The sequence below is a fragment of the Hyaloscypha bicolor genome, assembly GCF_002865645.1.
Source record: "Hyaloscypha bicolor E unplaced genomic scaffold K444scaffold_117, whole genome shotgun sequence".
Classification (NCBI taxonomy): domain Eukaryota; kingdom Fungi; phylum Ascomycota; class Leotiomycetes; order Helotiales; family Hyaloscyphaceae; genus Hyaloscypha; species Hyaloscypha bicolor.
The window spans coordinates 1,797,713-1,813,376 of NW_020194619.1; the positions used below are offsets into that span (position 1 = coordinate 1,797,713).

At 45.0% G+C, this 15,664-nt stretch overlaps 3 protein-coding genes across 3 annotated transcripts; all 3 read right to left on the reverse strand.

Moving 5' to 3' along the window:
• Positions 1-330: 330 nt before the first annotated feature.
• K444DRAFT_665643 (HET-domain-containing protein) lies at positions 331-2,595 on the reverse strand (the record flags this gene model as incomplete). The annotated part of the gene is made up of 2 exons (XM_024887096.1): positions 2,179-2,595; positions 331-2,123 (listed from the first exon to the last, which is right to left on the reverse strand). Exons 1-2 carry the CDS (start codon positions 2,558-2,560, stop codon positions 331-333), a joined length of 2,175 nt encoding a protein of 724 aa, XP_024734143.1. The 5' UTR covers positions 2,561-2,595.
• Positions 2,596-3,036: 441 nt separating this feature from the next.
• On the reverse strand, positions 3,037-4,522 carry K444DRAFT_615699 (uncharacterized protein). The gene has a single exon (XM_024880778.1). It carries the CDS (start codon positions 4,375-4,377, stop codon positions 3,241-3,243), a length of 1,137 nt encoding a protein of 378 aa, XP_024734144.1. The 5' UTR covers positions 4,378-4,522; the 3' UTR covers positions 3,037-3,240.
• A 1,630-nt stretch (positions 4,523-6,152) lies between these two features.
• Positions 6,153-14,052, reverse strand: K444DRAFT_615702 (uncharacterized protein). The gene is made up of 9 exons (XM_024880779.1): positions 13,310-14,052; positions 12,448-13,261; positions 12,286-12,388; positions 10,500-12,153; positions 9,791-10,450; positions 9,336-9,736; positions 8,716-9,266; positions 8,373-8,660; positions 6,153-8,274 (listed from the first exon to the last, which is right to left on the reverse strand). The coding sequence occupies exons 1-9, from the start codon at positions 13,969-13,971 to the stop codon at positions 6,238-6,240; spliced, it is 7,170 nt and encodes a 2,389-aa protein (XP_024734145.1). The 5' UTR covers positions 13,972-14,052; the 3' UTR covers positions 6,153-6,237.
• Between the last annotated feature and the right edge of the window lie 1,612 nt (positions 14,053-15,664).

Consider the following 15,664-nt stretch of genomic DNA (forward strand, 5'->3'; position numbering starts at 1 on the left):
TGGAAATTAGTTATATTTACAAATATTACTCTATAGCTTACTTGCCTTAACTACTTATATATTACTTTACTATTACGTGCCTTATAATAAAGACTATTTAGCTAGAGCTTAGTTAGGGTCAAGTAATAGTACGCTAGTAGATTAATATTTATATATAGTAAATGGAGGAGATATAAAGCTCGTTTCTTCTTTTCTCAGCCCCAAATAATAGTAATTGAACCTCTCTTACTTGCCTTCGAGGCCTTGAATTGTGATTCGTAATATTAAGAGACCCCCGCAAATAACTGCAATATCCTACTTTCCAAGAGAATACATAATAAACAAGTACGGTTAAATTAGGAAAATCCCTGAAAGCTCCCGGCCGAGGAAGGCGGATATGTTCCCACCATGTTTTTGGGACTTAAAATATCCAACTCGCCTATATTCATTGTCTCTCCCAGTGGTCCGAGCAATGAGAAGCCCCTCGAGATCAGCGATGCCAGTCCAGTCTTCATTATCCGGTCTCCAGACGAAAGGCAGAAAGTTGACATCTGGAGGGCTGAGCAGCCCCGGAATAGAAGGCAGGAACGTCTTCCGAGGCTTGAAATCGTTCATGTCGTCAATGACGCAGACCACAACGTTCTGAAGAAATCCAGTAAAAGCGTACAAGACGTTATATTTCTTCTCTGATTGCGTCTCGAAAAGCCCGTACCGGCTCCAGAAGAACCGATGGCTCGAAAGCAACGTCCCCCGAAGTCTGATGTAGCATGCGTGAACCTGGCCGTATGGATTTTCTATGTTTGTTGGTGAAGCAGATATTTCCAATATGTCTATTAGAGGGGAATATTTGTTGTAGACCTTAGAGATCTTAAAGTCCCGTAATATATGCTCTATCTTGCCACGTACGGAGGCCCACGACCAGGATGGCGCTATATAGTCCATGGATTCACCTACCGCGGATCTCTGAGAGGGACTGCCATCGCCTTGCTTCCCATCACTAACTAACCATAGCAACGATGGAATGAATTTGCTTTGCCAAAGGCCTGCAATGTATTTGTCGTCTGTCTCTTTCACCTCCTCGCCAAACATCCGTGCGATGCCAGATAGAGCAATAAGCTTGTCCGACTCCCTGGTGATTCCGTAAGTTGAATAGTTTTCAATAACTTGGAACCAGAGATCTTCAAGGAGGCCCCGCGTGCAACTCAAATGTTGAAAGTCCACGCCGTAGGCCGATTGACTGAAAGCAGCTGAACCTGTTGCCTCTGGTATTCCCTTCGGAAATGTTTCACATGCAGTGTGCATCTGACATCTCCAGAAGAGCTGGTGTTTTCCAAAATGGATGACCCGGGGGGGTAACATACGTTCTTGCATCACCCAGGCCCGGCGGTTGAGCGGCGTCCGTAAGATATTCTCTTGCAGAAAGTCCTTTCCAAACACATAAAAGGTACCTCGAGCCTCCATCCGGTCGTAGAAGCTAGAGATCTTGCTAGAGATCTTAGGCCAGTTGAGTTCAACCTTACAAGCTTGAACAAATGAAGCGTCTCTCTCGCCGAGAAGTGGTGAATGGCTGTTTTTTGCCCCACCAGCGGCTATGTTCAGGACTGATTTTCGGTAGATCTGACCCATAACAGCTGCTTCTCGTTGCCAGTCTCGTATGTCATCCTGTATAATACAGAATGCATCGATCCAGAGATAGCGATATTTCAGTTTGCGCATCGCTTCGACTGTATCCTGAAACAGGCGAGGAAGAGTAGAGAATGAAATTCCTCGGGAGAAAGTTTCAAGAGTACCCTTCCTTAGGAGGGGCAATTGGTCAAGAGACGGATTTTGACCCCACGTATAGCTGAGCGTTACGTATGGAAGTGGCGCCCTTCCTTTAGGAAACAAGCTCAAACGTATTTCTTGACCCGTGTCTCCCGCCCCTACATCAATCAATCTCGAAGGGACTTCAGAAGTTGCCAAGCCAACAAATTGGTGGCAGCACCCATGCCTGTCGTGGGATGGACTGCACGAGTCGACCCAAGACCGTATTAAATCCCAATTGCTGGGGGATTCCATGCTCTCTGTGGCAGGTCCATCTGCCACAAGATCTTCAATGCTGGCAAGCTTATAAATCTCTCCCCGCGCTTCAAACTCAAGTGTACCTATACCTCTAATAAGCAAAATCTACACAGCAAATATCGAATGGAAAATACGCACGATTAGCTTGCAAGAAAAATATATCAATAATTTTGGAACCCCAACTACCGAATTGGAACCTCACTTGACAGCCGTCGCTGGGGGAGGCTTTGTATATGGTCCATCCGTAAAAGCTCAGATCCGGTTTCGCTAGCCCTCGAAGGACGGCCAACGGATGCCACGGGAGGCGTTGGTTCTTGGTTTGGCGCACAAGCTCTCTTTCCGCATCCGACAACCTGTCCCAGAGGATTTTGCATATCTCGCAACCGCCTTGAGCTGCGAATTCAATCAAATAAGCGAAGAGGTGATGGTAGAACAAGGGCTTCCCGGGGTTAGTGCCAGCGAAGGGATGTAATATGTTAGCTTGACCGTCTAATATCTTGTGACATTCCTGACACAACATCTTGCTTGAGATTGAGGATAGTATGAGATAGCGCGCTCTAACTATTATGCCATGCCCGACCGTCGTTAAATTATGTTTTTCCTTGTTTTTTTTTGGCTTTTTTGTTGCCCTAGCTAGGGCGGTTCAGGATGACCGCGATTGCAGAATATTCTAACCAGTTAGAAGTATCCACTAGCCAACCGCGGGGGGGAAGGCGCACATTCTGCTTGTCTTGGTGAGCTCCCCATTGTCGCGATTCAAGCTGGCTCCTGCACGAGATAAACGTGAGGGTGTCTATTGGGTCCACTATCCCCTTCATAAAAAGAAATCAAACGTCTTGTAATAGCTTGATTGCTTTGGCTGAAATCTATTGATTTGGCATAATTGCGCCACTTGACGCGACGTGCTTGACTAGGTGACCGTGATCGACTCGGGACTGTTACAGACTCTGTTTGAAGAAACCACAAGTCTAGAAAATTGGAGCTCATTCAAGGATTCTGTATTCTTGTATAGACGAAATGGAAAGCCGCGCTTGATAAACGACGAAAGCGCCTGCGTAAGAAGAATTCTCAATTGTTCGTGAGCTTTAGTCCCACCACGTTCCTGTTGTCTGAACATATCAGCAGCCGCGTTTCGAGGAGGATACGTCTTTGGCATCTCAGGTTGTCGAGGCTCGGTGATATGAGTAATGGGCTTTCATTTCATTCCGTCTCAAACTGTACTATTTCGAAATCTCCTTCTTCCGCAGTCGAAAATGATTGCCGCGCAGTGACAAAAGAAACGCCATCCGTCAAGGACTCATGATCCTGTTCATGCGCAGAAGCATGCGCCAGTGAAATATCAGCGTCGGAGGCATCCACGTTATCGATATCTGAAAGGCCCAGCGGCCTTCTTCGAGATACGTCTTGTTCCAGTGTTGAACCAAATGGCAAGCCTACATTTGTGGGCAACGCAACGTCGACCCTCTCACCCAAGTCTTCGTCGTGGGGCATTAAAACAAGCTCAATCATACCTTCTTCGAGCTCTTCCATCCTTAATTGTATTTGCTCTTCAGTATGCTCTTCCCCAACCACTGGCGTCTCCTGGCTTGGAGTTGGATCCGAAGCTCGATTGATGATGGCCGCCATGAGCATATTCTGCAGTTGGACGGGCAAGTTGGAAAGTTGGTTCAGCCCGTTCACCATCTGATTGATGGCTTGATCTGACACATGGGCGATTCCTTGTGCTTGAGATGTGAGACCAGACTGGACTATACGGGCCGCAGCTGTTGTTGTGTCTACTACTGTCTGATTTGCTGAGGCGGTAGCAGCTCGTACGTCGCGAGTCACCCTGTTGTACGCTCTCAGCGTTCCGATGATGCCAGGTCTCGTCTGCGATATAACAAGCCTTCCACCCCGCACAACCACATATCCAGTGCCAACAACTGTCGCTCCAGCACCAGCGGCGTAAAGACCCATGGTGGCAGCACGCGCCGTTGCTAGAAGGAACTGAAGTCCGATCCCACCGAATCCTCCAGTAACAACAACTCCAGTCACGGCCATAATAAAAGAGTCAAAGGGAGTAAGCCCACTTTGGCCAGAACTGTCAATATCTTCTTCGCGAATGTGGTTTGACGGATAAGTTTCAGGGAGGTAAGGCTTAGTAGGGAAGTGTTTCTTGTCGGTCGAGTCGTAACGATTCGATTTATCGGGAGGAGAGCGATACTCGGAAGTGGGATAGTATGGAGGAGGCTTTTCGGTCTCGCCATAACCGTAGGACCTATTGTGTTCGGAGGGTGCACCGTTGTACCTCCGATTGCGATGCTCAGACGATCTTCTGTCTTCGTGATACTGTGACATCTTGGTTGCCTTAATAGGGGGGGAAATCGATATCGTGGCGTCTTTTACCAAGAGCAGTTCTTGCTAGAGTGTTTAGATTGTGAGTGTTTCGATTGTGAACGGAAGAGAAGAAGTCTTCACTTTCGTGCGTATGACGCCTACCTGCACGCCCTGTTTTGTCTACGGATAATGCTGAGCCCGGAAAATTTCAACAGGTTCAACAGATCACGTGCGCGCACAACGCCATAGAGATGTGTAAGGCCCTGTTTCGCAACCCTTGAATGCTGGTATTTGTCAGTATTCAAACACCAGCTTTTGTTTATTACAAAAACAAGGGGCCGCATAAGCAAGTGCAAATGCAAAGAGTAAAAGCCAGATTTTCCCACTTGAAGAGATTATATTGTGATCTTGGAGGAAGGCCCCCAAAGCCCCTCAAGGAAAAGAGAAAGTAAAAGAAGGCAAGAAGAGTCTTCAATTTTGGGAAAGGATCTGTTACGATTCAGCTTTCGACCTGGTCAGCTGACAGGCGTTGCCCATATCCTGCCATGTCCCGCTGCCTCCAGGTTATATAACTGCGCACGTGATGCGGCCGTATTACTAAGGAAATATGCATGGAATGCACTGGAGATATTTAGAACGCTAAGCCCCTTATGGGCTAGCGTATTATAGGATATATACTTACTTTCTCATAGTCTTCTATATTCTAGTTTTCCCTTCTTTAGTTTTGAATCGTTTTTATAAGAGATCTTTTACCTTACTTTCCAAGCCCTAAATATTATACTTATAACAAGATCCCCTAAATCCTTTTTTAAGCTTCTAGTAGCTAGTTAAATATTTCTCTAAGTTATATAATAATGCATTTTACTCTAGATTCCTTAAAGTAAAAGAAGTCTTTAATTTTAAGAAAAGATTCCCTAAACTTTTCTTTAGCTTTCTTTAAGTTTTTTTAATTTTATAAATTATATAATAGTAATATTTTATTATATTAGCCCACCTTATATAACTAAAATCCAACTTCTAATAAGTCTAAACCAGGGGCCATATTAGTAAATATAAATGCAAATTATAAAAGCCAGATTTTCTTTTCTTAAGAGAATATATTATAATTTTAAGAAAGCTCTAGTTTCCCTAAATTTTCTCGAATATAAAAGTATATAAGAGAATATATTCTTTTAATACCTTGAGAGATAAAATAATAGTTTTTAATTTTAGAGTAATTTTCTAATTTCTTTCTTTTTTAAAATAAAAAGAAAGTATAATAAAATAGAAATAAATATTTAATCTTAAGAAAAGGCCTTTTAAATCCTCTTTTAAGCCTCTAGTAACTAGTTAAATATTTCTCCAGGTTATATAATAGTAGTATTTATTATTATATAAACATTTTTCTATACTAGCTTATTATATATAATTAAAAGCTTTGCTTTAATAAGTTAAAATCTTACTTTTAATTAAGCTTTTAATAAGTATTTCGCATATTTTTATTTACTAGTAATAATTACTAGTATTTGCTTTTATACTAATCTTAGTATTTATAAAATTACTTATTTTAAATAATTCTATAAATGCTAAGTATTTAAATAGTAGCTTTTATTATCTTTATAAGCTTTTCTAGAGCATAAATTCTTTTTAAAGCTTTATATTTTGCGATTCTAGTAAAATATATCTTATATTAATTTATTTAATAATAAGTAATATAAGATATAATTGTTTTATTAATTACTTTCTATTTAATAATAAATAAATCTAGGCTTTAAGATATTATAATTATAAGAAGTAATTACTAATTATTAGAGAAAGAGAAGTGCGATATTAGTGAAGCTAAAGTCTATAAGGTTGACCACGGGCTTACAACACTGCTAGATAAAGCCGATTCTTAGCACTCTACACCAACCGAAAAGTCATCTCCAGAAGCCCTTCCCTCTTCAAAGCCTCACCCTTCATAATTCCATGAATATAACACTCCCCAACAAACCTAAACCCCTTCTCCTCTCTCCTCAATACAAATGGTACCCTTCCCCCATGCAACAAGCAAATCCTATCCCCTACCTCCGCGGCATCGGGCACGAGGCCCACAAAGCGCTTCTTCGTAAAGCAGAACGCCATATTCCCTAACCGATTGGAGAATGCCGCAGCAGTCTGCCAGTATTTCGCCACAATCAGCTGCTTCTGCAATGGCATCCTTTGGTATCTTGACGGATCCTGGTCGTGACTAACAGACAGGACTAATCCCCGCAGGTCGGTGGGCCATTCTTCCGTTAGCGAGTCTTGATTTCTGGCTGATACTTGGTAAGAATGTAACTTGTCAATTGTAGATTCAAGTTGAGGACCTCTTGCGTTCCCGATGGGTAGTATCAGGAGAAGGTCATCTCGCACCTCTCCCGTTGGATAGTCGCCAACGTAATTAATCAGCCTGCGGAAGTCCGCCATGGCATCGAAAAAGGATAGCACGCTTCCCGTCCCCATTCTTAATGGGTCTACGCTGGCAATGACCTCGATCGCATAGCCTTTGATTTCCAGGACGCCGTTTGGTTGGTACGTTGCCATGGGTGGGGTAGCCGAACCCGCACTGAAGTAGCCGTCAGCTGCTTCCCATGTTGAAATCGTCTTGGGGAAATTCCCTGTAGTCAATCGAGGAATCCATGAGCAGGAGTGGTAAGACTTAGACGCTCCTGCCCTGTATAGCAGCTCAATAGCCTGGCGGCCAATGACAAAGCCCTTAGCATATCGTAGCAAAACATCATGCATGGGCGAATCGTAGTCGGGATTGAACAGTTGATTTCCAGAATCGTATGCAAGGCCAAGCAAAGCGAAAAGCTTGTCGCGCTCCATAGTTGCCTTTGTATGTGCAAATAGCTCCAGCAGGTCGAGCAGGCTGTATTTCTTGGCTACCTCTCTAAGCCTGCGTCGTGTAAGGCCAAGCGCATACGCTGGCCCTAAATCAGGCAGAATTTTGATGTCTTCCTGGCGACCCTGGAGATTGAACACCTTTCCACAGATTATCAAGGCCTCGAAGAAGTGGTCCCAGTCCAACTCTGATACACCACACAAGATGAGAACCTTTGACGGGAGAACAAGTTCTTGGACGATCCAAATCCGTTGGAACCAGTTTCGTTTGAGAAGTAAGTTGACCTTGGTCCAAATATCGTCGCTTGCATCTGGAACTTTCAAAGGCCATGAATATGAAGTATGAATCAGGTCTTCGGCCAAGTATTTTGGTGCAAGCGAATGTTGAAGGCCAATGTTGGCAAGGGTTTTAATGGCTTCGCCACTGCCTTCATATTCGTGACCAATCCAAGCTATGACTAGATTGGCTGTCTGGTATATCTTATTCATCAGCCGGACTTGGATGGCTTTCTCTCGAGAATCATCTTGGTTGATACATATCCAGTCTGCCCAGAGTATATTGGAATTGCCTCTTTCCCTAATCTGCCTCAAAGCAGCGGCCAAAGAATGGGTGAGGTGAATTTTACCGCCGGGAGTTTCGAAGTATGTGGGAACCCAGGTGTTTGGCGCCGTACCCCAGACGTATGAGATGGCTACGAAAGGGCCTGGGTCTGAGATAGGAACATGATGAATGGTTCCTTTAAGTGGCATGTCACCAGTTCCCGGTTCCAGCTTGAGAAGCCTGATTTCTCCGTGCTTCAGCTCTCCATAATTGAACGTTTTGTCTGCCTCATTGGCTTTTGAGAGGCGCCTTGCATTTGCCGTGCGGTGTACATAAATAGCAGGGGCATTTTCACCAAAACACGCCTGGTACTCGCTGTACGTCTCGAGAGATAGAGAGCGTTTGCAGTATAACTGCCATGGGTCGGCAAATAGTGCAATTCCGGGATCTTTATAGAGGTTGAAGACAAGAGCCAAGATGAAGATGGACTTGTATTTACTATTAGAGTTTTCGGAAATTGTAAGATTCTCTGCCTAAATTGTTCACCTCAGCAATGGGACAGTAGGAAATCACTCTGCCTGAATTCGACATAAAGAATTCGAATAGAAAAGGAATCCGGCGCTCTACTAACCTTCTTGATTTGTTCCGAATCTATATCAAATGTTGAGCTGACAGGTCCAGCTGAAGGAACTACTTGTATGTGAAAGGTAGGACTTTCGTTTAAATATTTGACTTGCTGGAACCCTTCCTGTGAGAGAATCGCCGCGAGCCGCCCACTTGTATCCTGGATAGTAAATGTTGAGACGCTCAGATTCGGGGGGTCGTAGGGTTTGTGGCCGGACCTGCTTCGGAGGTAACTCGTCCAATGCGTGCTTGGCAGATATTCATCTCCTAGCGCAACCTTCAAGAAGCCTGAAACCTATTTCATTTTCCTCATTAAATATTGCAAAACACAAGAGTCAATGAGAACGTACATATAGTTCAGCGATAAACATGCTATCTTCACTTTGACTGTTGCCGCTTATTGATGGAACAGGCATCGGCAAAGACATTAGGCCACGGGCTGCGGAGTTTTGTCCTCTTTTCAAGCGTCTTATTTTGTTGGAAGGCGGAAGATTTGCCCAATCCGTGGTGTTTGAATACGAAGTAAATCCAACTGAATCATCAATGTTGTCAAACATTGCCACTTCCGAGCCGGGCAGTGAAGATTGAAACCGGTAATCCTCATTCATGTTGTAGGTTTTTTCACGTTGGATGTCCCGAGAATCGGGGGCCAGGTTGGCGTGCAACATTGTAGTTTGGTCCTCGGTCCCGTTGGTTAGATTTAATCTGTCTATGGCGGGGGGGTCGACTTTGCGAGTGATATTCCTTTTCGAGCCTCCTATCGAGACACGCATCGAGAGGTTAAGCTCTAATAATTCCTTTCCAAGGGGTTTCTTGAATCTTGGGCCCTTGGGCGATTTTCTATCAGGGTGTGATTCTGGTTGTGTCACATTATCGGAGTCTCGAGGAATTGGCTTGGTTACTGGTAGGCTTGATTCAGCGTCTGGACGGTTCATTTCAAAACAAACAAATAGAACGGGATAGAGCTTACGGTTACCAGTGCCCAAATCTCTCACTGTATCCGCAGGAACATTATCTGGTATTTCTCGCTTTTTTAGGTCCAGTGCAATTCTTCTCGTGTCCTTTTGTACGAGAATATGAGTGAGCAGCTTAATGTGTTCGATATCTTTTATGCCGCAGAATGTTGCAAGTTCGTCGGTTAGTTCAAGTGGAGGGCAACCGATTTCCATGTCCTCACATATGAGATATATCTTCAAGATATCACCTTCGGTAGCGAGCATTACACGGCCTTTTTCTGGGCGCCCAGAGATCATTGTTCCCCATGAAGTCAAGAATTTCCATGAAACGGAGACTCTCTGTGGTTGGTAAACTTCCATGTGGAGAAGTTGTTTCTGAATGGTCCTCCAATTTGGATTCGTAAGAGGAACAAGCCTGGAATATTTAGTAATATACTTGCAAATGCATGTTTTGGAAGGAAAAACTCACCGTGCAATGTATTTCCATTTACCTTGGAGAGATCGGGTGTATTCCTCATTAGGCCTTTCCCATCCATTGATACTTGCTTCTCTTTTGGCGAAATCGGATAATTTTCTCTTGTCACATCCCGTGTGCTTGATCAAGAGCTTGATGTCCTCGAGACTTTGGCTTTCAAATGCCAGTAATGGAACGATGCCTTGGAAGGAGTCGCATAGATGCTGAAGATCTGCAATGTACCATGAATTACTTTCAGTAATAGATCTAGCAGACTTCAGGCAGTCAAATTCAGGACCCCTCGCGTTAGTCCACACAGGAAAGATCTGGAAAAGTTGAAGGTCGAAGACACCCGCCTCCCTTAGCTTCCATTCGGAGAGGCCATATGACATATGGCTCAGCTGTTTGAAAATGTCACGAATGTAGGCCAAGGAATCGGTGGATTGGATTTGCTTAGTCTCAGTGACAACAGTTTTCAGAGTGGCATTTCTAACTCCAAGCTTTTCGCAGAAGAGCACTTCATATTCGGGATAATAGTCCTTCAAACGGGGTGTTTTCCGGAGGCATGCCAGGCCATCCCAGACACACTCTGTTGTATTCACCCACCTGGGGAGAAGCGATTTTTTATTACTATTCATAGGTATTAAAACAAGCTTTTCTTCTCTAAAATGGCGCCTAACAATGTGTCAGTGTACGGTTCCGCGATGCCAGATTCACTCCTAACTTTATAAGGCTCGTATCGCCCTCATTTTCACCTGTTTGCATTCTCTCATAAAGCCGAGTAACCTGTTCCGGTGATGATGCGTTGCGTTGGAGCTGCTTGAGGCGAGCAATTAAATCCTTGGCTTTCAATGTGATCACAACACCAAGCTTCTCCAGGAAGTCCCAGTCATTTTGCTCAGGTTCCGGAACGGCAAGGAGTGGAAATTTAGACTTGGGTGTATCGATGCCCGTATTTTCTGATGGCAGATTGTTGTCCGTTTGCTCAACTTCTGGAAGTTCATTTGCGGTTTCCATCCCATCAGTAGATGTTGGTCCGTCTTCGGACATGGTTGTATTGCTCTTCAGTTCAGCCTTCGATATATCTAACCCCTGCAATATTGTGCTACGGGGTAGATATGTTTGATCCAGTGGAACGAAAGACCCATCATGACACCGGACATTCATTAACGAAAGAAATGCCCGTATTTTGCTGTGTGGCGTGTCATGGACAAGACTGCTTGGTTCGGTTTTTGTAGTTTGAAAGTTCTCAGTCAGAATCCATTGGCGATAGTGATTCCAATGTGCTTTAAGGAGCTGCAAGACTTCCGACGACATGCAAGAGTCAACGAGGAAACGGAAATCGTTGCTGAGACTGAATGTTCCCTCGGATGAGAGAACAACCAAGCGAGGAATTAACCCCACACCAATATTTTTTTGAATCCATTTCCTATCCGCTTGCCGAGTGAAGATTGTCGAGTAGGCCTTGTGTAGAAATTTAAAACGCTTCTTGTGGTTCTTGAAAACCTGGCCAGCGGAATGCAGCTCGCCAGTGTCCATATAGACCTGGTTGCTACGATGACGATAGTGATCTTCTGTGACGACCCATATGTATGCGTCTGGCGAGTTGCGAACCCACCGTGCTTTGCAGAGAAACTCTGCATGAGATATCATATCTCGCAAAAAAATATCCTTGGAATTAAACCGGGGACTCATGTGAGACTGCATGATAATACTACACACTTCGGCTTTGGTTGCATCCCGAGCCTGGAGCTTGCTGAGAAGGGTCCTACGAGAGGGATCGTTTGCAGCATCTGGGTGAATAACAAAAGCATTGATATGTTCAGGAACAACCAAATCCCCAGCTGCTAAAGGAAATAACAGTGGGTCCGAATTTGCTGCTGTCCATTTCCCATTTCGCAGAGGAATGATGGGAAGTGAGAATATCAACTTCCCGAATTTCGCCGTCAGAGGGTCCAGAATTTGCGATAACCGGGAATGCCATTCGTCATCCATGGACTGAAACTCAACGGCCGATTTCTTGATAAAGTTTGAGAGGTCATCTAGGAAATCTTTAGCCGAGATGCGTCTTACACCTAGAGACTCGAGGGCTTCGCGGTCCTCGGCGGGGTAGTTTTGCGATACGTAGGTAAAGATAGAAGAGACCGGGGGAATGAGGGGATTTCCAATTCCATAAGTATATTCTTCTGGGACAATTGCTAGGTCTGAGGGGACCCGTTTGTCGCCAGTCATGGATTCCAAGATGGGCCTTGTGGACAGGAGTTGTTGAACTTCAGGCCAAAGATCATGAAAAAAGTCATCTCTGTCCTGCCTCAAAGGGAAAAAATGGATCCAATAGAAACGAAACTCTCCTGTATTGAATTCATTGATGGCGGCCACTGAATAACCATGAATCAGCATTGCTCGGTTAGGAAATTCCCGACGGCAGGGACATTCGGACGACGGGATTTGAATGCCTCATAACTCGTGGGACATTCAAATAAGGAAAATGAACTTAAGAAAATGCATACGTAATGCGTGGGGCATAAGATGCAGCAAGGCTTTGTTCCAAGCCGAGTCAGATTCGATTTCCTCCCGGTTGGCGATGAGCACGAAATCAGCCTGTAAAATGAACTCCACCAAGTTTAGCAGACACGAATGATAAGTCTTGATTCTGGTTGATATAGACATACCTTGAAACCATAGTCACGAATCGGTAAAAAAGCGTAAACCTTATGAGTCACGAGAATAGGCAATCTGCGTGGCCGTCGGGAGGATGAAGTGGGATTAGATTCAATTGATGGAAATGCTAACACAATTTCTGAAGTCGTGCGACCCTTCCGTTTTGGCTCTGGGGGAAGGTTGGAGACCAAGTATCGAAATAGGATATAGGGTGAAGAGGCATCCGGTTCTAAATGGCGGCAGGGGAGCCCTATGTATGCGCTCATAACGTCATGGCGTCGTAGTGTTACATTCGAAGTCTGGTGGTCTGTAAACACCTCAATTTCCACTTCTTTCAGGTTTTGAAGGAACATTAAGAGCCTTCCATCTAATGCGTTCAGCTCCTGGACCAAGATATTGAAATCTAGAGTTGGATGGAGCCGGAGGAAAATGGAAGTGAATCCGGCCAAAGGTTTTTCTGGAAATCGTGCCCAAACTGGAGTAAGCCTTCCTAGTGGCTCTTTATCGGTGAACATGAACGAGTAATGACCTGAACCGATGAACACAGAGCTTGAAACTCTGAAGACTGATTTGAAACCAATACCTTTCTCGCCAATTCGTCTCTGGTCAGCTTGGGATTCCACTTTTGAGCTACGCCCGATGCTGCAAATTGCCTCAACATCCGTCTTGCGAAAGCCAATTTCATTTGTATCGAACCGAAGAGTGCCGTTGCGGTAAGTAATTTTCATTTTAGGCGTGGCCGATGGCTTATATAAGTTGTCATCAGCGTTTTGGAACAGTTCTAGGAGGAAATGCATCGGTTTCTGGTATAGATCCTTTGATATCCTGGTTCATTAGCTGACTTGATTCACTGGACAGAGGCGTACCACTTACAAGTCAAGGGCAGCCTCCAGATCTTTTGCGTTCCTGCCACCGCCATGCTCGCGCTTCTCACTTCTGATGGCTTGAATATGAGATTGGGCTTCTGCTTCTGTTTCTGGAATGTCTGTGGATGAGGAGACTATTCTCCTGCTTGCCTGAGTTGCGGCTTTCGCAGGGTACTCTTCACTGGAAATTGACGTGTTCTTTCTCCTAGTACCCTCGTGTTGAGATCTCTCAGAGTGGTTCTGGCTTTGGTTTTTCCTCGAAGAGCTGGGACTCGAGAAAAAGGAGTTCAGCCGCCTTGCGTGTCCTCTTTCGGGGTTGTATTCGCTTTTTGTATCTTCGCTTCTCAAAGCTCCTGGCGTTTTCCAATTATATGAAGCTGTGTTATCGTTGGGAAGGCTGCCTTGAATTTCTTCCTTTCCTTGTGAGAAAGGCCTTGGATCTTGTACATCATTCTTCGTCACGTGAAAGGATGGTTGACCAATCATATCTGGTGCAGCTGGCACAGTATTGTAAGTAGAGTGTACTCTCGAACCTCCCGAAGCCGGATTGAATGAACTTTCCAGCTCTTCTCTCAAGTTACGCGTTAAAGAAGTTGAATGCCTGACGGGGAGAAGTGGGGGGCTCGAAAAGGATTGATCATTGTGAGGGGGCTTCGGTGAGGTCCACATTTCGCCGCTATAGAGAACTTAGCTCAATTAAGGTTCCTGGCTAACCTAGTAATCACCTCCGTTAAAGATAGAATAACGAATAGAGTGGGGGAAATTTTTTGGAGAAGAAATGTCTAAATAACTTCTCAGCCCAGCCTTATAACGAAGCTTGACCTAGCGCGCTAAGCTTCTTGGCTTTGCCAAATCTAGACACCGAGTATGAAGAAGGGGGAGTGACTCAAGCGAAAGGCAACTTTGCCAATAAGGCGCACTGAAACCCAAAACTTGCTAATTCCCAATCGAGCCCGTTTCCTCTCTAGCGAAGAACAATGTCACGTGATATATTTCCTTCTCCAACGATCAATCCATCGGAGCCATAGAATACACACAAATCGCTATCAAATTTGAGAGAAATGAGCACTGCTATTGCCAATATTCCTTCTACGCCATCGCTTTGGGGCTCGATCCTGCCCTCACTAGCGCTCGCCAGAACCATTTTTAGATTTAGAGTACTACAATTGCGAACACGTGGGGTTAAAAGACTGTGCCTCGAAGTGATTGCGTCTAAAGTATAATACCTTAGAACACTACAAGATAGCATATGTGCCTTCTCCGTACTTCCAGCTAAAGAAGTCCGAATTACAAAATTACAACTTGGACTGCTTGGTTTAAGGAACACGAATTCAGCACGGTCTAAATTAGCGCCTCTTACACAGGTCCGGTAGGCATCGCATAGAAGCAGCTGGAAGATATATCACCGTGTCACTAAGGTTCTCGCATAGGCAGGAGAAGCAGCGAATGATAGCGAGTTATTATTTGAGCATGTAACTCCGTGGCAGGCTAATTCAGCCTGAACCCCCCAAAAAATACGGTCCCAGCCCAGTCTGCGCTAAGCCCCTCTACCCCTAGCCCCCCACCCCCCTGCTCCCTCACCAACTGGCCGCCCGCGCAATCCCCCCCTCCTCCCCCACGCCCTGCACCCACCCCAAAAATTATCGTACGGGCCTAAAAATTTGAGATTCTGAAAGCGCATACACGGTTTCGCAATCCTAGAACCAAAAATCTGTTAAAACAGCCTGTGGGGGCGGCCAAAAAGTGCTGCTTTCGCGCGCGCACATTGCGCTGGCGGATAGCGCCGAGGGCTTCAGGGTGCTAAGCGAGCCCTGTAGCAGGCGCTGCACCCCTCTTACTTACCCCCTCGTCGCGCAACCATAACTCTAGCAATAGTAGTCGTAAAAACAAAAGAACTTTAGATTCTGATAGAGCAAAAGCTAATAGTGATTTCGATATGCGGCTTCTACTTAATTTTATTAAAGATTAGCTGCCGTAGGCAGCCGAGAAAAAAATTCAGATTTGCACGCGCAGCACGCTTTAAGCGAGACGCGCCCCTTGGCCAGGTAAGTAATACCTTATCTCCGGCCCCCTAGCGTGTTTTGGGACCGTAATTTTCTTGTCGTGAATGTCCTTTCTGTGGTGGTGGGGCCCTTACAAAATTGTGGTGGAAAGGGCGTGAATGGAGGGGCGATCAGGGAAGAAACTTAGCATAGAGCAATCCATAATTCCGGCTGTGAGCCGCTGTAATGCAGGGTCCCCCGCCCCCTCCCCTAACCAAACCCCCTCCGGACACTTCCAAATCTCAAAACAACCCAAATATCAAGTCCCTCTAATATAACTTTGAAAGAATATGAGACATACTTCTATACCACCAATTCAT